The 23,374-nt window shown below is 35.0% G+C and overlaps 1 protein-coding gene across 1 annotated transcript in view; it reads right to left on the reverse strand.

Annotated features, from left to right (window-relative positions):
• Il1rapl1 (interleukin 1 receptor accessory protein like 1) overlaps window positions 1-23,374 on the reverse strand; it is a 1,244,239-nt gene that overhangs the window by 293,824 nt on the left and 927,041 nt on the right. Inside the window, exon 6 of the mRNA XM_034486438.2 lies at window positions 2,282-2,356. Within this exon, the coding sequence (XP_034342329.1) occupies window positions 2,282-2,356 (75 nt within the window). The remainder of the gene's footprint in view (window positions 1-2,281; window positions 2,357-23,374) is intronic.

The following is a 23,374-nucleotide window of genomic DNA, read 5'->3' on the forward strand; positions in this document are numbered from 1 at the left end:
ACTCCCTTTACAACCACCTTCAAAGTGCTAAGATTTGAGGCATTTGATGTCAGCCATATCCCTTTTGGATAAGTTATTCAACCTTTAGCAGTACGAGGAAGAGAGTTCTTTCAAATAAACTGTTACTCAAAGACCCAAGGATTCTCTTTGTTTCTCCATTTAGTGAATAATTTATGTGCTGAAAACAGGAATCAGAAAATATTATAAAATATTGAATAAAATAATCAAAATTTTAGATTGAGGCCTTTAGTTCAATTAGTAGTTAAAGAAAACTCACATATTTTTGATTAGTGTCAATAAAGGAGTTAGTACTTCGTTAAAAGGTATTTCTATGTTTCTTCAAATTAATGCATAGAAAACTATTCCACATTGCATAAGATCTTTCCATCTTAGTTTGATATGGTTGGTTAGTCTTTATGAGTTCATTTAAGAAAAAGCAGTATTAAAAACAGCTTAAAATTATTCTATTTGTGAAAGGTAAGTGGTAAAGACCAATTTGACTCATTCCAAATTATGGATAATGAAAAGAAGAAACCCAATAGACAAGCACCAACCATAATTTTTTTAATGATGCTGTCTAGCTAATAAATACAATTAGAGACATAAGATTTCATTTTGCTACATTTACTACAACTAACTGCTAATATCCGTCCTCTTTCTTTTTATTCCAATAATTTTATATAACTCCTAAGAAACATTCATTTCTAGATGTGATTCAAAGATTCATTAAGCATGGTCACATATGAGAATTTCAAATTTTAAGATGTATTTCTAAAATAGCAATGAATTATAAAAACTAAATATATAATAACCTGAACAAATTGTTAGATACAAATTTAGTTTGTTTGCTTTATTTATGACATTATGTTAATGCTATATAGTCTTCCACCTAAAAATAATCATATTATTTGTATGTATATAACACTAGTCTAGAAGGCTTAGATTTGCTAACATAGGAGGATATTTACTTTCTTACCTGTATATACGCTGCATATGTTTATTCTTTAAGTTATTAAACATATATAAACTTTTCTAGTATTAGAAATTCAATGGTTCCCAACCCATCATCGTGTCTTTGTGCAGCATAAAGTGTGGTTGTTACTAGTAAAGATCATCACAGTTTTAATCCTTGTTTAGGAAACTGAATCATACTTTTTTGTAAATTTAGACTTAAGAATTAATAGCTATATGGACAACAGACTCTTTTTGGTTGTAAAAATTAAGTGCATTTTCATTTTTGAATGATTAATGTAAAGAGTTCCTTAACAGAATGACTGTAATTTGAAGCCTGTGTTTTAAAATATTTTCACTTAATCACTAAAGGCAAATATATTTCTAAAGAACTTTGTTCTATGCCTGTCATCTACCTACCTCTCTATCTTCATAGAACATTTGAAATAAATGTAAAATGTAAAAAAATACACTGTTTATATTTTGACTAAGAGGAGATTTGCTATAACTGTATTTACCCAAATTAGACAAAAATCTTATACTACTGCCAATATAAACATATTAAAATTCCAATGAGTGTAGAGTATATATACATTAATATGTATAGCAAGTGTGTTCTTGATCTTATGTCCAAATCTACTAGTTTCTTTATCAAAGGAGACTTGTTACAGTTTGGTTATATATTATGAAAAATGTAATTAGCATAATATGACTTTCAGTTTGGTATATTTACTACATCAAACTATTATAAAATTATTTCTTTTTAATTCAATGTTTTTAAAGTTTACCCAAATTTTTAGAAATATGTGTTTGCAGAACTTATCACAAGGTGTATATAAACATGACCACTCACAAGAATTCAGCAGTATATTTCTAAAATATCAATAAACAGTACAAGGAATCAAACTTCAGGACTTGCAATGCTAAGCAAATACTCTACCACAGAGGTAAATATCTTCCTTAGATTAAATTTTTAACGTTTTTTATTAATAGTGACATATATTTTGATGAACTTGTGCCATTTTCTCAATTTCCAAAATTGTATTTTATTGTATTGGTGAGTATTTTATATCAAACAATTTCATACTATTTTAAAACCAATTCAAACATTACAGTTTGAGGCTATAATATGCTATAATAATATTAAAATCTTAAGCTTATCTCCTTACCAACAATTGTTAAGTATTATATGCATCATTTGGTTCCAAAGAATGTATTGCAGGGAATAATGTTTACAGTTTACAGTATTACGTGCCTATCATTTAGGGTTATTTAGCTATAGAAATATACTGGAGAAAGGCGCATTAAATAGAATTGAAAAATTACTCACCTAGTTGAGTCTCCTGAATTGTCAGTTTACTTTCCATGGGATACAAAAGCTTAGGTGGCTTATCAGTCAGAGGAGCTGAAAAACAACAAAGATAACAATAAAAAGACACAATTAAGATGCATGAATGAAAGAAAAAACACAGTTAACTTTCCCAAACATTTTTCTCTTTCTTTTTTTATTGGATATTTTATTTACACTTCAGATGCCATCCCCTTTCCCCATTCCCCCCTTAGAAAGCCCCTATCCCATGCCCCCTTTTCGTTTTTGCATTTATACACATTTTAAAAATGTTAATCAAAGGCTTTATAAGTTTGGTAATGCTCAGAGGTGTAACCCACTACCCAACCTAGATATATCAACTATCTTTGACTGGTGGAGATACGTGAACATCTGCCTCCCTGTCTCCCCCCTCTTTCTTTCTCTCATCACCTAGCTTCTCCTCTCCTTCTACTCCTCCTCTTCTTACTCCTTCTCTTCTTCTCAGTACTCCTCCCAGCTTAGCTCTTCCTACATATAACCATTCCTGTTAAAATGAAACTTTTCTCTCAAAATACAATTAGAGCATAATTATGCCAATATGTACCAGTGAGGTACAAGATAGTCCTAATACCCAGTCCATCATTTTGTTGACTAGCCAGAACTTCTGTCATCTATCCTAAGTAAAACACTTAGTTCTGAACCTGGCTTTTTCCTTGGCTTTAGAATGAATGTCAGCTGAAAACCATCCACTCAAATCTTTTCTCTCAAGGTAAATAGCCAGGATTGGCTATGAGACTATAAGTTTTCAACCTGTCAGAAATCCAGAATGACTGAGTTAACTATAATTGTGGGAAGCACAAAGCATAGCTTCTAAAACTTAGCCAATTTATAGAGACCCCTGAACACCTAGACACTCCCTCTACTACAAAACGTTGGAGCATCTGATCTTCAGCCTTCTAGCCCAGGATCATCTGACAGACCTTAGTGCTGCAGAATTATTAAGGGCTGACTACTCTGTCTCAGCAGATATAATCAGTCGACTATTCTGCAAGTGTGTCCTTTTCTGGACAGTAATTTGTCTGTAGATGGAAAGAGGCAATTCTTGTCTAGTGGCTGTCTCACCACAACTGGAGTAACTCCAAAGATGCTCAAATTCTTCTTAGAATTCAATACAGGATGCTGTCAGGAGCAGACAGGTCTCTAATCAAAATGAACATTAATACAGAAATGTTTGTCACGTCAATTCTGTGGACTTCTGATGTTTTGAAACCAACTATCCATGTAAGGTAATCTGGACTGTTGTCTGTTAACTCCACTCAACTATTTCTAAATAAAACATAGAAAACACCCTAACAATAAACTCCAAGCTATGAATTTGCTATAGTCCCATAACTCACAGGCTGACCATCTCAAATCAGTTAAAAAAATTTTAAAAAGGACTGGGTCTAAGCCTTGTATTCCTAAATGTGTTATACTGGTACAATGCCTATGAGAGTAACCATATTCAACTCACTTTTATATCAATAAGAAGCTCATACCAATGAAAACCTTAAAGCAGGGTCTAAACCACCAGCCTAGGAGCACAAATAGAGGGACACATGACTCCAGCTGTATATGTAGGGGAGGTTGGCCTTGTTGGGCATAGGTGGGAGAGGAGATCTTTGGTCCCATGAAGGCTGAACACTGAGTGTGTGTGTGTGTGGGGGAATCTGTGGGTGGGGAGGGGGAAGGGGATAGGTGGGTGCACACCCTCATAGAAGCAGGAGGAGGGGGGATGGGATAAGGGGTTCCTGGATGGTGGGGGGAATACGGTAAGGGGATAAAATTTGAAATGTAAATATTATATCCAATAAAAGAGGGGAAAAAAGTAAAGCGGTTAGAACCAACATCCTTAATAAAATGTCAGCCCACTTAAAAAATTGTCTTGATACTAAAATTTGTTTTGAGAATTGTATATTGCAGAATAATCAGCCTTGGTGTATCTACTCATCAAGCAATCTGGGCAGACCTGCTCAAACCTCTGAGGTCCTGTAATTCCATCTGGATGCAGTGAAGACACAGCATCAGAGGCTTATCAATTTACTCTTACCCCCACTCCTCTTCTAATATCTCAAAGCCCATAATCAGCTTGAAGAAGCTAATGAAGAGTCAGTGACCCTATTCCCTGGGCTTGGGGACTAAGGTGGTAAATGTTGGGCTGTCTTTCTAGGGAAAAGTAGTGGTTTTGTGGGAATAGAGAGGATTAGCTAGGATTTATTGCATAGCCATAACCTGTTGGTAGAAACCTGTACAATTATTATCAAGATGAAGATATAATTTCTTAAATGGCACCAAACATTTTTCAAAGTAATGAATTTCATCTTCTATGCAGTAACTTCAAGAAAATTGAAATATATTTTATAAAAGTAAACCTTATTACATCCAGATGGGTATTCACATGACACTGTGAGTTACAGAATCAGGATCTGTTAGAACTTATGACCAGAGTTCCTAAATTTGTACTTTGCTTTTTGTTTGGAAGGAGTGCTTTATACCTTATATTTTGTAAAAGATAAATGAAATATCCGTAAATGTACTTTTTGGGATAGAATGATCTAATTTTTGTTAATGCCATCCTATTTTTCATATGTCAATTCCTTTGTTTCAAAATACATAATTTAGTAATGATTTTATATATGCATATTCTCTACATGAAGAGGCGATGTGGCATTAAATAGGTGTAAGTACAAAAATGCTCTTTCATTCAAAGCAAATATTTTTAAGTCATATTTTCTCTTAGACTAAACCCTTTACTATTTGCTGTTACATTTTGTGGCATTTGTTGCTAATTTACATGCTATACTTTCTTTGAATTTAAGTTTCTACATATTTCATTTCTGTGCTCCTGTCAAATTCAATTATCAGCCAAGAAATCAAAGACTTTGCTGTGAAAGTACTATGGGGAGATGTTTCCCACTATACACTTCATTTCTAGCTAAACTAGATACTCTGGACTATAAACATATAGTCAGTTCTTCATGAAGCCTTTCTCCTTACCTTCTGATTGAATTGCCCAAGTCCTTTGAAACCTGTCACTGCCACTTCTACACTGTAGCTAGTACAGAAATTATGAGTTAAGGGTTGCTGAAATAAATGTTTTTGCTTCAAGAACTTTTTTTTCTTCTTAGCCAGGAACACATGCCAGCTTTGTTGATAACTGGAAGGCTGATCTAGATAGAACAGCTAGGACTTGGCTACATGTACTTATTACCAGATGACTTAAGATTCCAGGCTGCTCTAGCAGCTTGCCTCCATGTCTCCTTAACAGAAAACAGTTACTGCAAATGAATGGTACATACCAACTCAGAAAACAGAGATATTTTCAGAGTTTTTATTTGGGAAAACAACTTTATACATGACTTTGATTCCTTTTATTCATAACTAATTGAGCATAGGATTTAATTCATCCTTATTAGTATTTATGTTCTGAAAATAAAGAAAACTTGAAAAGTAGAATGAAGTAAATCACTTTAAAATTCCCAAAGATATGATATTTCTGTGGTAAACTTTAAATGCTTTTATTCCATGCCTAAAATTATCTTAACATATTTCTCTTACTGCCTAAATACTCAGTTTATTCACTGTTAAAAAATATGTCAGTGAACTAATCACATTTCTTAGACTTTTCTATTGAATTACAGTGAACTTAAAATACAAAATAACTGTGTAATATATATGGTCCAGAAAATAAAATATGGTAGCTATTCTATTGGTTTTGAATGAGTGAACTTATTAAAGTATCAGTAGGCCAATGTGAGAAGAATAGAAGAGATAGGTAGATAAAGATAGAGTTATTTGTTCTTTTACTTCAAAGTCTCACCTGAGAGGAATCTGCTCTATAGAAGACTCTCTGTGTTGGGAACTCCAGCTAAGTATATTAATGGGGCTCCATCACTGAGTTCTGCAGGATGTTTTAAGTACCCAAGTTGATGATGTTTCACTATCTATCTAATATGTATTTTTATTGTTTTTAATTATGTGAGGGGTTCTACACATGAGTACAGGTGTCCAAGGAGGCTGGAGGCCTCCTGTAACAGAAAGGATAATATTGTCAAATAAGGGACATGCAAATATCTATCAAAAATCCACTTAAGAAGTCCCTCTTAAGGCATGTACCTGGAGTTCCCAATAGAATCCTACGCAGAGCAGAATGCTCCCTCATATGAGGCTTCTGAGTAAAAGAAGACAGATAAAGATGACATTGTCTATTTGGTGTTCACAAAGTTCAATTGAATGCAACTGGGAAGCCGAGGCAAGATGAAGTTCCTAATAGAACTTTCTCTCTATGGCTGAGTTCCCCAATAGAGAACATCTATGGCTGAACTTCTGGGATTTCTTTCCCACTAGAGGTAATTTTATATGATTGAATAACATAGTAACATCTGTTGAAATTTGTTTACCTTCTAGGTATTCTCAGGGATACACTTTACTTGTTCAGGCTGTTTTATCCTCTCTGTTGCTAGGTTAGGGGTAAGGAGACAGCACAAGCCTAGACAAGGGGTCATGGAAGACACTTTGAGACAAACATGCTTGGGGTCCATGTGGGAGAGAAGCAACTGTGCTGTCAGAGACAGCTTTTCACTGATCTTGAGCACGATATGAAGATTTACCCAAATAAGTACATTCCATATAAATATTAAAATGGTTTGTTCAGTTAGTTCACTCTGTTAATATGTTTCATGACTGTATAGTTAGCAGTAGATAATTTGACAGTTTGCTTGAAAAGCAGTGGAGAAAAATGTTCATTGTACAAATACATCCCACACTAGTCTGCAATCAGATGGGGAGATCTGAAGAGAAAAAAATCCATATGTATCACATGTGATCAGAAATAGAAAGCTGTTTTGTGGTTCTCTACCTTAGCCTACCTGCCTCCTGGGCATGTTACAACCTTGACTTTTCGTATTTTGGGGTGTGAAAAAGTCCAAATTGACAGAAACTTTTCAAACTTAACTCAGAGTCATAAGGTACAGGAGTCAGAGAACTCTGTTTATTATTTGTACTGTTAAAGCAAATCTAACTCCATTGATTTGCCTAGTGCTCATCTTTTACAGAGCAGGCATTTTGAATTGCAATTTTCTGCAGTCACGATCACTCCTAGGTTAGTTTTTATTTATCAGTAATTTACTCTTGCTTTTTTTTCCTATACCGCTTTAGTTATATTAATTTTACAAAGTAATATATCTTGCTGTGATACTTTAAGTCCTCACTCCTTGTATCTTCTTCCCATTCCCTAAACAGTGGCCTTCCATTTTCTGGCCATGTTTTCCAGTTTCGTTTTGTTTGATAGAATACATGTGATTTTCCCTGTAGCTGGATAATCTCACCTAATATTATATTTTCCAGATCTATGTATTTTCTTGAACATGACATTATTTTATGATTTTATCCATTGTGCTTCTATTATATTTTCTTTAAACATTTTTTATTAATGAGCTGGACCAAATGGCAGCTGTATTTTCAGTCCTTTAAACAACCTCTAAATTGTTATTTTATAGTGTCTATACTAATTTATGCTCTTATCAACAGAGTATAAAGGTTTATCTTATCCATAGTCTAGTGACAATATGTTTCTTTTTTATTCATAGCCATTCTGCCATTCCAAGTTTTTGACCTGGAAAATGTATATGTGTGTGTGTGTATGTGTGTGTGCATGCGAGCATGTGTGTGTGTGTGTGTGTGTGTGTGTGTGTGTTTATGTATGTATAATTAGTAACCTGCCAAAGACTGTTGACTGTTTGGAATTTTGGAGAATTCACTGTAAGTCACATTGATCTGTATTTTACTTATAAAACATCTTGGGACTAATTCAACTCTTGTATTCTGAAGGCCAAGAATCTGAGGTGCAAAGAGGCCCAATGTTTTGACACTGAAAACAAAACAATTTCAAACTAGAATTTCAGCAGATCCTTTCCGCTCAACACTTTTTTTTTGTGCCCTTTGGAAAGTCTGTCAGGCAGGCTCCCCTCAAGGTGTGTACAATCTGCTTAACAGGGAAAACTTGCAATTAAATCATCACAACACAGAGCAGAGAACTTTTGCTGTGCAATCTGTTATAATCTAAAATTGTCACATTTTCGTGTTATGATGAATACCAGTTTCAAACATCCCTCTTCTGATTTACCTTTCTTTGATAAAAGTGAATCAAAGTTTCCAGATAGCACAACAGTTGAACAGCTGATCTGACCCCATAGTAAAATGACGGTGATTAGGAGGTGGTCACTAAGGTTAGGATGTATCTCAGTTTTCCAGTATTTTGAGTCTTACAAAATTCATTTTCACAAATGAAGAACATTCACCAAATGGCACATTATTTGAACATTTCTGGCACATTATAATGCTTAATTGATTTTAATTGATAAATGACAGAAGTGGAGATACGGCAATAGTTCTAATGGCCAGCAAAAATAAACTACTAGACAAGCATTTATTCTCTGTATTTGCAAAGGTAGAATTTGATCTAGCTCTGAAAACAATTACTCACAAGGAAAAACAGAAGTCATTTTTTACTGTCAAGAAAATAACATATTGGGGGGACAATTTTCTTTTCCTTACATATATAAAAACTTGTAAAACTCACTTAGGAACTGAATTCACAGGAAAACAAGATCATATCCAACAGTAGAGATATGAAACACAATGTGATTTTAAATCATAATCATATTTTATCTACCCACAGCACAATTATAATGGAACTGTTTCTTTCATGAGATATGCATTATATAGAACTTTGTATTCTCCAAAAAATTATTTTCAGGCATACATTTTATTCTTTAGAATATTGTATCAAGTGCATTAAAGCCAAAATAGTCATTAAAATGATAATAGACCTCTTGCACTACTATCCCAGTTAACACAATGGTTTTGTAAAAGAAGAATTTAAAGTAATTCCATTTGCTTGCTGAACATCAGTTAGAGAAACATTAGAAGTCAATAACTTAAAAATGTGTACAGAATTAGTTGCTTATCTGTGTTACTATTCCTTTATTCAGAGGTTTTCTTCTTTTTTTTTTTTCAGGATAAGGTTTATCTGTATAACAGTTCTGGCTATCTTGAAACTTGCTTCATAGATCAGACTGGGATTAAAGGATTGGCACACCATGCTCAGCAATTCAGGGCTTTCTAATTTGTTCACTTCTTCTGTATTTGAGTTATGGGGAAGTAAAAACTTGAATCCTTTCTCCTTACATGTAGAAGCCAAAAAAAACCAAAAAAAAAAAAAAAAAAAAAAAAAAAAAAAACAAAAAAAAAAAAAAAAAAAAAAAAACCAGAGTAACATGTCCAGGATTCTTGGTTCTTTGTTAGGTTCTTACAGAAGATGAAAATGCAAATTATCTAGCAAAACACCCCTTTCTCTGTGTAACAATTGCCTCTATAGTTCCTAAAATATTGCCAAGCATCCTTCATGATTCTTGTATCCTACACTAATCCTACCAGAAAATAATACTAAATAACTTGTATTTTACTTAGTTCCTTTTCCACTTTGTTAACTAGAAGTGCTTTGGTAGAGTAGGGAAAATCATATGCCTAATAATTCCTAGTTCTGCTTATTACTTTAACAAGTTGGATAAATTGACATATTGTGGACTCAGTCATCTTATGTGAAGTGTGACATGAGTAAACTTCCCACATTTGTTCATATGCAAATATAATAAGATAATAGATTAAATAAATATGTAGCTACATAGAATAGATGCAAAATAATTATGTTGTAAGGGAACCTATCAATATTTGGAATAATAGCACTTAGAATTAGATTACTTGTGAAATGATGAGTTAATATATAACTAAGGGTACAAAGTGCTTTAGACTGAATTTAAAATTATTCATACTACATACAGTATTTTGCAGGGCAGGGTAAATTATTTATCTTTAAGTATTGAATCTATAAACAAATTCTGAGTAGCATTAAACATTATGTCTCACAATGTACTGTGATTATAAAATGATTGAACTTTTAAGTATTCAAATTTGGAGTTCCTACAACCCATGTATTCACATCCATAATTCAATTTGATGAGTATTTCTATTAATTGATTAAAATAATGAGTACTAAGTTAGAAATAAAGAGGTGAGGAGAGATGATTCAGTTGGTAAAGTACAAGCTGCACAAGTATAAGCACCCCGGTTTGGATCACCAGCACCCATAAAAAAGCTGGGGGCAAAAGAATGTGTTTGCCAAGCCAGTGATGGGAAGGGAGGGACAAGAAGATCCCTGGCGCTTATTTTACAACCAAAACAATGATGAAGTAAGCTCCAGGTACAATAAGAGACCTGCCTAAAAAATAAGAAGGTATAAAGTGAACAAGGAAGATATTAAATCCTCGCCTCTGTCCTCTACATACACACCTACTGGCATATTCATGTGCACATGTGCATATGTGCATACACATACACACACATACCACACACACACACAAAGAAATAAACAGTTATGTTTAGAGTTATCCACAAGGATGCTTATAAATGAGAATATATTTCTATACAGTGTGTTAAGTCTGGAATTTGGGTAACTTCTCTGTAAATTCACCTTAAATTCTCCAGCTAAAACTGGTAACAAAATTATTCATGGACAGTCAAGTACACTTGAGGCAATTAACTGACCACATTTTACAGTGGGTCATTTTTGAATGAATTATTTTAAACCTAAAGTAATTGACAAATAGTTGTCTTACTTTTCCTAGAAAATAAGGAAATTTCTGTCATCCATAGAGTTTGATGTCTTAATGAATCAGGTAGGATTTCAGCTCTGTTTTCTTTGGCCTGGATTAGTTAAATGATCTTTTCTAATGATGAAACACAGATTGCAGGGGGGATATATAGTGTGATGGCCAATGGAAAAGAAATTGATGGACAGAAGTGGACATCAACATATTACATGGGAAATCCACGTAGGAGAGAAACAGTGTTTTGTCATTTACCTCTAATATTCTGAATTTGGTGTAATCTCTCCTTTTTGTTACAATTGATAATGGTGGTGACTCACAGTAGCTATGGAGCCTCAGAAGCCTTAAGGATAAAAGAATAGGAAAACTATTGAATACAAAAGTCCAGGGAGAGCAGAGTACACAAACAAGAACACATATATAAAAACATTGTTTTAAGAGAAATGACAAATGACATTAATAATGTATTTATCCAAAACATATATGCTAAAGAAAATAAAGAAATCAAATTGACTAGACTGGATTCTAATTATTACACTGAGTTTGATAAGTTTGCTTACGATGAAAATAAAGCAGCATGCATTCACTCAATCAAGATTTCTGCTTTCAGGGAACAAATCTTTGTTAAAAACAAAAGGTATAAAATAAACACAAATACATATCCATTGTAATGCAGATGATAAGAAGTATCATAAAAACGATTTAGGTAAAAAGATAGTAAAAAGGGTGCTATTTTAGGCAACTGTCAGAAAAGCGTGTTCTGAATGAAGATCATTTGAGAAAGAGGTCTGGGAAAGGAAAGGATGTACTTCATGAAGATTTAGAGGAGTAAGTTAAGACCAACATAGGAATCCACATGTTATATTTGATGAATGTTAAAGGAGGTTATCATAATCATATTCAGATTTTAAAGATGATAAGAGATAGTCATGAACAAATAAAGCAGGATTTTTTAAAAATAAAACAAGAAAGGACTTGGTTTTCATTATAAACATTGTAGGAATAGTTTTGAGAGTTTTGTGAAGGTGAGTGACTATGTTAGCATTGAAGTACCGAAGCTCTCAGGAATCTTGATGTTTTAGTCTCACAGGATTGAGGTAAATGAACATCAGAGCACCAAATGGGGATTCAGGCAGTCAGGCAAGCATCAGGATATATTAGCAGTCCACAAGGACCATGGCAGTGATGGCAGAAACAGAAAGGTGTTTATTCCCCTTTAAGTACTTATTTGGTAGATCTCAATAGACAATTTTCAGATAGATAAAATATGGAATGCAAATGGATGTTCATGAATCAACAAAGATTCTCCAGTTATATATAAGCCTGAGAAAATATGTGACTACTATGTCATCTAATGATATAAAACATATACTAAAGTTAAAAACATGTACCAAAGTTATGTTTATGAGGAATAGATATCAAAGGATACTTCTGAGTCTAGGGGTGTATGTATATATGCTGTGTCTATATCATGCCTATGCGCACGGAGGCCAGAGAAGTGTTGGGTTTACTCTTCTTGTTCCCTTTGAGACAGGGTGTCTTCATGAATCTGGAGCTCTAGTGTTTTAGTTTTTTTTCTGTGACTCTGGCAGTCAACATACCTAGGCATTCTTCCTTTCTCTGTCCCTCTCAGTGCTGGAATTATGGTACATGTGGGACTGCACCCAACTTTTATGTGAGTGCTGGGATCTGAACTCTATTCTTCACTCCTGCAGAGCACTAAGCCATGTGTTTCCCAAATTGCAGAAATAAGTTGTTAACAATGAGTTCAGTCACCTTATCTATGCAAACCAATTTCATTATCTATTTATCACTGTTTTCTATTTCAAAAATGGGTTATATATGGGTAAGTTCTTGTGGTTCCCTAAAAACTGAGAAATTGATCCTTTTCATTTTTTTTCCAGGCTACTTTCACACTTATTTATTTTTTTGTTTGTTTTATGGAATTTATATTTTCTTGGTCAGAGGAATGAAGATAATCAGAGAACACAGGTTTTGATGGAGAACAGGAAGTACTCTGAGGAAGCAGCAATATGGGAAGCAAAATCCAAACACAGTGAGCAGTTAAGAAAAGTAGCCAAGAGAAAATTGTCGGGCACCTATCTCCTCCTGCGAACCAGCACTGTACATGGTGTTCAAATCTCACTCTTTACTTCCAGGAGCAGAGGCTGCACTTAATGAGCTGAATAGTAACTATCAGAAATGTTGGAAAAAAGAAATACAATATTTTACAATATTAAAAATGAAAAAGCAGCATATGACATGGACTATTGCCCTTCTATTACAGCTCACATGCTTTGAGACATCGAGTTAGCCAATAAGCATCTTTAATCTTCCATTTCATCATAAAACCAAAACAACACCCCAGTCTGATGAATATTTTGGCAAAGCTTGTTGTTTAAAAAGCCAGGCAGCACTTACGGTACTGAAGCCTTAAGCAGAGGAGATAACAAGAAAGCTGGGGACACACGGCAAAGCCAGCCTGATAATCCACTGCATTGCCACTCTGTCATACAGTACAGGTCACGTGAGAAAATAAGTGTTCCCTGTTGCATACCCTGGTCACATACACCCTTCTCCTATACCTTTACATAAATTACATATTAACTAATCTTGCTTATTGACAATACAAGATCTCCCATCCTCTTGGACCTTTTCAGAGTAGATACTGTGCTTTGTAAGGTGGAACTGAATCTTCTTCCTTCATACTGCCGCTATAGTTTCACACTCATTTGTTATTCCCTATTTTATACACACACACATCACACACATCACACACACACACTATATATATATATATTGAAGTCCAGCTTCTATTGTGTATGTCCCTGCTAAACTCACCTAGATGCATGGCAAATCTCAGTGCCTGCTAAACCCCAATTTTGTACAATGAGCAAAAATTGCGAGGAGAGAGAGAGAGAGAGAGAGAGAGAGAGAGAGAGAGAGAGAGAGAGAGAGAGCATGGAGGTTAAGTACCAGACACCATGGGTAAATGTAGAGTAAACAAATTGTTTCAATGTTTTAAATTTCATTCTTAAACCTCTTAAAAATCTCAGTGGAGATTTTACATGAATGCAGTTTGGATGAATTCTAACTGATTGCATATCTGATTTTAAGCATTTAAAGTAAATTGATGTGTGTACTCAAAGATAAAGTTAAAAATGTTGAGGAAAAGCAAACAATGCATGGTTATCTAGTGAAATGATGATAAACCCTAGGAAAAGGATGCTGATTGATATAACAACTATAATCAAGAAGGTGCGCATGCCAATTACTGTTTTCACTTCTGTTGATAGGAAAAAAATTAAACAAAAAAAGCAAATCCTGATGTTTACTAATTAGATTTCTGGCAAAATAATTAATTCCAAGAAATTTTATGTCCTCCAAGGGAAAGCAGCTTCTGTAGCAATGGGAAAGCATGCAAAATTATTATAGTATATTATTTTCTATTAGCATATAAATGGCTTTCATGGAAAAATTAATAAACTTAAAGTTTTTATGAAATGTTATTGAAAGTGAATTATAGATCAGATGAATGGCATCATGTTACCCATAAGAATCAGTACATTTAAAATTATTTGCTGTTAATGGGATAATGTCATAAAACATTACAGTTCCATAGCATAACATAGTATAATTTAGTGACATTCCAGATTATACTGAGTTGGTTTATTTATAGTTATATTTATGCGGAAGATTGTTACATTTCTTGATTTTTTTTACTCATAACATAAAGTCCTATGTTACTACTAACTTGCATGGCTCTATGTTTTCAAGTAGGGTTGTCATGAGTAGTAGGAAGTGGTTTTGACAAAGAATGTTGCTAAATATCTTAGAACATCTAGGAACTCCTCCTCCTCCCCCCTTTTTTTCTTCTCTCTTTCTTTCTTCTCTCTCTCTCTCTCTCTCTCTATATATATATATATATATATATCCCTTCAAATGTTTGATATATTTAATATTAAAACTAAGGTGTGATGGCCCTCAGTGGGCCAGCAGAAATAATGGAAACATGCAACCTAGGGAGGTAGGAGGTTGGATGACCCTCTAGAATGCACCAGAGACCTGGGAGGTAAGAGACAGTCAGGACTCAAAGAGAGGGACCTTAGATGAAATGCCTGATAGTAGGGAGTGTGAACTTGTAGAGCCTACTTCCAGCAGTAAGACAGGGCATCAAGTGAGAGATGGAGTTGTCATTTCACAGTCAAAACTCTGACCCATAATTGTTCCATCTGAAAGAACTGCAGGGATAGAAATGGAGAGGAGCCTGAGGAAAAGAAGTTCCAGCAACAGGCCAAAGTCAGATCCAGCTCAAGGGGATGTCCCAAGGCCTAACATTATTACTAAGGCTATGGAGAGCTCAGAAAATGGGTCCTATCATGCCAGCCTCCCAAAAGACCCAAGAAGTAGCTGAAAGAGTCAGATGCAGATATTTGCACCCAACCAATGGACAGAAGCTGCTAAACCCTGTGGTTGAATTAGAGGAAAGCTGGAAGAAGCTGAGGAGGAGGGAGACCCTGTAGGAGGACCAGCAGTCTAAATTAACCTGGACCCCTGAGATCTCTCAAATAGGGGACCATCAACCAGACAGCATACACCAGCTTATATGAGGCCCCCAACACATATACAGCAGAGGACTGCTATGTCTGGGTTCACTCAGAGAAGATGCATCTAACCCTCAAGAGACTGGAGGCCTCAGGGAGTTTAGAGGTCTGGTGGGGTGGGGGTTGGGGATGGGGACTTCCTATTGGAAATGGCAGGGGAGATATGGGATGTGGAACAGAAAGTGGACAGGGAGTGGAATAAAGTTTAGAGTCATAAATAAATAAATAGATAACTATATAATAAAATTTGTTATTACCTATATTTCAATCCCAAATTACACAAAGATTGCAATTATCTGGTAGACAGAAATATACTGACAATACAAGGCATCTGAAGCTTCAGCATGGGCTATCATAGTAGGCAACAGTCAGTAGTCATCTCTGCAACCCTTCATAGGCTCAGCATGCTGAAAGGTAAAGATTGGTAAGTATGCAGTGGACACATGAAAAAATGTAGGATGAATTAGTTAATACGTTGAACAAAGAGTGAGTAATCGACTATTCTATCTTGAAGCCCCATAAAAGCAGTAACCACTGCAAAGCCCGCTTCTCCACACCAACTAAACTAAAATCAAGAAGTTCCTATGTAAGCCAGCAAATAAGCCTTCAAATACAGAGTAATATGGTCTTCCAAAACTTTAGAAATAACTGTTACAATTACTTTTATTGACTAAGTTATTTATTTGCTTTACATCCTAATTACAGTATTCCCCTCTCCTCTCCTCCCAGTCCTCCCCTTCTCCCTAGAAAAGGGGAGGACTCCCATAGATATCAACCAGGTTTAGCATATCAAGTTGCAGTAAGACTGACAAGGTCATTTCTCCTATTGAGACTGGAACAGGCAGTTCAGTTAGGGAAAAGGGATCCAAAAGCAGGCAGCAGAGTCAGAGTCAGACTCCCACTCCTCCTGTTAGGTGTTCCACATTAATACAAAGCTGTAAACCTGATACAAATATGTAGGGAATCTAAATACAGTAGCTGACTGCTCTCTGGGAGTTCAATCTTTGTTAGCCCCTAGGTAAGTAGGTCCAGGTTAGTTGACTCTGTAGGTTTTCTTGTGGTGACCTTGACTCCTCTGGTTCCCTTAATCCTTCCTCCCAATTACTGTAATAATGATGATGATGATAATAATAATAATAAACATTTTAACTGTTGGAATGCTATAAAATTATGTTAAAAAGAAAATTCGTGTTAAAATTATACTTTAATAGTTAGAGAAGCTATTTGCAAAGAACAAACTTATTTACAAAAAGCATTTAGCTTAAATTAATGAATTAATGATTGACAATATATATTCAATGGATGTGACTAGGGATTATCTCAAAGTAGGACATGTTCCAACTCAGTGTATGATTTTATACAGATATGGCCTCCTTTGCATAATTTTATTGACAAAAAATTAAGTAAACTTGTGTTGGCTGGACCTCTCAGCATAAATTCAATCCTTATAAGATATTAAAATGTAAATGTAAGATTGGAAATTCACATATACATATACATACAAAAATAACACACCATGTTTTATGGTCTGTTGTTACCTTATTTCATCTGACTAATAGTTTTCCATGAAGGGACATATTTTTTAATGATATGTTTTTTTATTGGATATTTTATTTATTTACATTTCAGATGTCATCCGTTTCCCCCATTTCCCCTCCCTAGAAACCATCTATGCCATGCCCCCTCCTCCTTTTTTGATTTTATACCATTTTAATTATATGCAAGTATTAAGGTCAGTTCCAAGTTGTGGAACTAGCAACACAATAGATGCAAATAGTCAAGGAACAAGGAAGACAATAAACACAAATAGTCAAAGAACAAGCAAGGCAACAAACAAAATTCCACGAACACTCCTGTGATCAATGTTTCTAAGGGCTTATCAGGATGATCAAAGTATCTGACTCTGCTTCCCTGTCCTAGACCAATGTAGCCTTCATGTCTGAAGCCTACTTCCTTGTTCTAGCCTAAGGTTTAGATTCCTGCCTGAAATAACTTTTTTGTTCTAGCCTAATGTCAGCTTCCTTTCTGAATCCCACTTCCTTGTCCTTGGCCAATGTCATATTCCTGTCAAGCAGATCATTTCCTTGTCCTCAGCCCATGTCAGATTCTTGTCAAGCAGCCCCCAAAACTCTCTGCCTCTCCCCCTTTTTCATAAACAAGACTGAGCCTGTCTTAGGTCATTCTGCCAAGAATGCCTTCTTTATCTGTCACGAAATATGCATTACCAAAAGCAATACACTTACTTAGGTTGGTAAGGTTCTGTGCAGAATCTTAACCATCCTTGGGTTACAAGACTGTTAATTTAATAACTCTGTCTGGGGGTCCATTTTCAGTTTCAAGCCATGTACTTTGGCTGCCAACATGTTGATGTTGTTAAAGACAAGCTTTAACATGATGGGCAGGAATAAAAGTATTCCCAGGACAAAAAGAGCTAGCACGATCAATCTATAGATGCCATTCTTGAAGCTTGACCAAAATAGAAATATTGACCTCATGCCATGGGTAATAGCCTGAGGTCAGTATTCATTTGTTTCTTATATACAGTTTTCCTGAACGTTAACATAACAGGTAAGATGGAAGATGGCAATAGACAGGAGTTAAAACTTAAAAACCAGTAGTTTAAGCAAAGAAACTCCAAAGCTATCTCAAGTGCACAAAAGTATGATGATTTCTATACCCCTTCCTTAGACCATTGTATTGCCTTTGTATTCCATGGGAAGAACAAAGACCCTAAGATTAAAAATCCTTAAATTCTGTTCTTAGCTTTCTTTCATTATACTTGGTTTAGGCAAGTTTATTCATCTTTTATAATTCTAGATTTCTTATTTGAAAGAGAATGTAAAATATATCTCTTGAAAGTAATATGTTGAAGGCTTGCCCTGACGTTGAGTGAGATTCCAAGGAATAGAAAGTGACCTTATGCCTAACTGGCAGAATGCGTTCCAAAAGTATAGCAGTGTATTAATATTAGTGTCTGGGATTTTAATTTCTTCAGAACCCAAGCTAAATTATCTTGAGAAAAAAGGTGGAGAATGTAATTATAGAAAAAAAAAGGAACAACATAATAAATAAACTGAGCTGAACAGAGGCCATGTGCAAAGGTTAATGAGGCAATGGTATACACTTGATCAGAGTCATCTTGAGAAATATGAGTGAATAGACATCACCACAAACACTTTATTAAGTGAATTAACAGACATAAGAATCATGAGGTAGAGGCCAAATACTTATTTTCTCTTAGGATTAATTTATGCATGAGCAATTGCTTGTCTAACATGCTTTCTCTCCTTGTAAGGTGACATTAGGTTGCAAATTTTGACTCACAAATCTTTAGACAACATAATGCTCTTACTTGGATTAAATGATGCTTCAAAAACAATGGCTGCAAGCAAAAGATAATTCCATAAAGACTAACCTAGCATGACAGCATTACTAAACACAGAACACTGGCTTCCTCACAGATTGTCAGATCCTCGAAGACAGAGATGTGGACAGTAAACAACACATAGTCTCTGGGACCCAAAGGGAAATTACTAGATGGCTCCAGGTTCTATTAGAAGAACAATACAGGTGCCAGATTAATGTGTACTCAATAAAGAAAAGACTGCAGGTGGGACTTTGAAGTCACTTCCAGGCCACAGCACTACTGTTTACCATATCATCAAACAAAAAGAAGACAAGAGAAGGGCAAGTGAACACAGCTAGAGTCAGTTGGCTCATATCCAACAATGGCAGCCACATTAGAAAACGAGGTTTCCTTTGATGATTTTATTCTCAAGTTTGTGGCCTATCAATTTAATTTAATTCCTGCCTGCTGGTCCCATTATGGGTTGTTAACACCTCAAATTAATATTTCTTGAGCTTGAGAAGTTGCTAAATTGTGCTTATTTTAAACCTTTGGTTCCTTGTAGGTTATACAGCTTGCCACTAGGATCAGCAAAACTAACTACAATGAAAAACTCAGTAATCACATATTTACAGTGGATACATTATTGAAAAGGACACCTAGAACATTTACATGTCTGCAGATTTAGTTCTATTTAGCTGTACTTGACCAGAGTTATTGTTAATATTTGCCATGGTACATACTATAAATTACTATACTTGTAGAACATCTTGGATTGAGCAGTCTTGTTGGTGAGAGGTGATTAGCCTCAGACCTCTTGCTATACTTGAGATCTTAGAGAAAATGATCATCTTAACATATTTAAATTTTGGAGGGAGTACAATTTTGTGCTGATACATGTCAGACAGGAAGCTGCGTCTTCGTTGATATCTAATTACATGACATCATCAAAGTGTACCAGCTTGTCCTCCTGAAAAATCAGTTGTCAATCAGATTTGTATTTCTAATTTAAATGAAAGATAATTTAACATAAAATAGAATTGGAAAAGGTAAAAATCCAAAGTAACAGACGTTATGGAGTAAGTAGCAGAGGCAAAGCTTTTTCAAAGTGTTATAACAAACACTAATATTTGATTCTGTGGTTGCTATTTTGAAAATAGTGAAAAACTCATTGGCAACATTACAAAAAAGAAGACAACTTCTCAGGCTGGGTATGGTAGCTTATGCCTTTAATCTTCCCAATGGGAGGCAGAAGCACATAGATATTTGTGGGTTTAGGTTAGCCTGGTCTACTTACCACATTTCCGGCCATCCAAGGCTCTATAATAAGATCCTTTTGAAAAGGGAAAAAGAATTTCACCCTTGAAAACTAAATGAATAATAACGTGAATGTTGGAAATATTAGGACAAAGAGGAGTAAGTTGTTTCACTTTTCTTTGAAATAAATAACTAGAACGAGCAGAATAGGAAAGGGGAACTGTTGGGCTGCCATCCAAAAAAAAAAAAAAAAAAAGTATGGTAAGACCTACTTTTCAACCGCAGGAATCATGACTACTCAAGATAGAGATGAAGAAGAAATGAACTATATTAAGGGTGGATTTTCGGTGACTTTTCCAACAAAGAACTAAAGATATTGCAGAGGTATCATGAAAATAGAAAAAAAAATCCAGCTATCATCCTAAGCACTATTTTAGAACTGATGAAAAGAGGAATCAGGTAAATATTTATACTTTCTACAAATGCTTATTGAGGACTTCCATGCACAGTGCACTGTTCTCAGTACTGGAAAACAGGTAGCAACCAGAAGAAAGTGTGCCAGCAAAAGTAATAATGAAAGCAGAGGACATGAACTAAGAAAAGAACAAGGAAGACAAAGTTAAAAGCATTTCAAAGTCATGGATTGCTTATGGCTTTTTAGGTTTGCTATGGACTTTGCCATTGAAAGTCTCTAATTACTTATGCACAGATGACAATATTATATAATCTATGCTAGGGTTTACTATGGGTTTGATGCTACAATAGCTGAAAAAGAGTATAGTGAAAGTATAGTGCTGGGATAAAAGAAGCAAATTGTCATATTTGGAGACAAGAGTTGAGACATAATTGGCATCTGGATAGGTTTCAGGTGGCAGCACAGAAAAGCAACTAGGTAGTAAATCTGTTTTCAAGGTAATGTCCTTGAAATGTGAGCTACAAGGTAAAGTAGGAAATAAGGATACCTATAAAACTTGGGCTGGATCCATCACAGTACATACGTTACCATTTACTGTGATGACAAGATGGGTAGATTGACAATCAGAGGCTCCTATGGATGGAACGATGAGGAGTTTGGTTTTATTCATGTTAAACTGGATATATCTTAGAGACAGTAAACAGAGCTATTTAGTAAGCAGCTGGATATGAGTCTCAGATGTAGCAATGACATCAGGACCAGAAATATAAATTTGGAATTCATCAGCATTGCAGAGAATATTTAAAGCCATGGACTGGATGAGATCACTGAGAAGTGTGGGCCCTAGTCTGAGCTTGAACTTCCCTCTACTCAAATGGTGACAAGGCCACAAACAAATCAGAGAAATAGCAGCCATTATTACTTAGCTGCCACACTGCAATGCCAGGCAGTTGTGATGCCCCTGTGTAAACACCCAAAGTAGTTAGTACTTATCATTTTATGTATATATAAAACTATATACATATATATGTATATATATGAATCAATCATTCTGACAAGAGTTGAAATGCACAGCAAGGCATCACTGCACATGAGTAAAAATATGGCCTGTGCCTATCTTATCTGGTAGAATAATGCCAACCTTCATCACACCAGCTGTACGCATACTGATTTCTCATCAGCTTCACTTCTCTTCATTGAATAGCTGGACTGGAGGTCAAGAGAGAAAAGGCACCAGGGGCTGAGCATGATTTCTAAAATCTTTCTGCTACCTGAAAGTCTAGCAGTTTGTTCATCCAAGCCCACAAAATATCAAACACCAGTAATGTGCCTTTTGTTGCCAAACCCTGGCCACCTTTGAGGCAAAACTTGCAATTTTTAGAATAAAGTACTTAAATGTTAGTTTGTTGAATTTCTTTTAAGGGGCAGCTTTGACAACAAGAACAAGTAGCTATAAACTGTCAGGCTATACTATGGTGGGGCTAATGTGAATGAAAGTAACTTGTTTTTTTCTTCTGCTCATCTACAAGCATATGTGACCCACTCCATGCTGCCAAATTGGCAAGTGTTCTTCCATGTTGTTCTGCATTTTATAACTACAAAAACCTCAAAACTATGTAGGGATTATATTGCAACTGATAATAGGTTTGTTTGTTTTTAAAGAATCCATGAATGTCAGGGTTATCATCAGCACTTCTGTTGTTTGAAAGTATACAGTACTATTAAGTGCCAAGATATCTTATCATATCTAATAGTGAAAGTCATCATATTGTAACCAGTCCACCAACAAAATATACTGGGTTTAGCAAGAGGGCTCAGTGGCTAAAGAGTGTCACTCAAATTTGAGGACATGAATTTGATCCCTAGAACCCAGGAGGAAGGTGAAAATCACCTTCAGAAAGTTTTTCTCTGACTTTCACATGCATGCTGAGGCATAAACACACACACACACACACACACATAAACATTTCACACATACACACACATGCACAAAGAGACACATGCACATGCATACCTGAAACAATAGTTTAAAATGGAAAAGAAAACAAAATACATTTTATGGTCTGAAATGTTGAATAGCAATATTTGGCAGCTCAGCATGTCTGCCCAAAGTCTGCAAAAGCAGAAAATACTGAAAACAATAAAAAATATTTTTGAAAATGGAAAACTATTATAAAAAACCCTTTTATTTTATTTTCCTTAGTTAAATTTTCCTTTTCATATAGGTAGCAGATAAAAGACACCTTTGCTGTTTTCCAAAAGTAGCCATAAAACTTCAATTTGGCATCTTGTGTTTGTATGAACAGGTAGATTTTATGTCTCTTTGACTAACAATTAATTTTATAAAATGTAAGATAGCACATTAAATTCATACTGGGGCCAAATAAACTCACACATGTGCCTATGTAGCCACCATATGAATTTGTAAAAGGACTAATTTGAGAGTTGGGCATTTTTCAACTGAAAAAAACCCTGATAGCTATAAAAATAATAGCATATGTTTTATTAATGAGTAGAAAACTAAAGCCATGAAACAAGAAATAATAATAAAAAAGCAACCTCTAAACTAATGACATATTGTCTTCAAGCTTTGCTTAGTAACCATACTCTAATTGAGCAGAAGGTAATGGAAATTCTGCTATGGATCCAATAGATATTCAAAAATGTTAATTGCTGCTGACAGGCAGAAGTTAACATTGCTAGAGTGGCAAATAGAGCCAACAGGACACAACAGAGTTACGGAAAAGTGCCACAGCTCATTCACCAGTTTAGAACTCAGCATTAGTA

This window comes from Arvicanthis niloticus, chromosome X (assembly GCF_011762505.2).
Source record: "Arvicanthis niloticus isolate mArvNil1 chromosome X, mArvNil1.pat.X, whole genome shotgun sequence".
In the NCBI taxonomy this organism is placed as follows: domain Eukaryota; kingdom Metazoa; phylum Chordata; class Mammalia; order Rodentia; family Muridae; genus Arvicanthis; species Arvicanthis niloticus.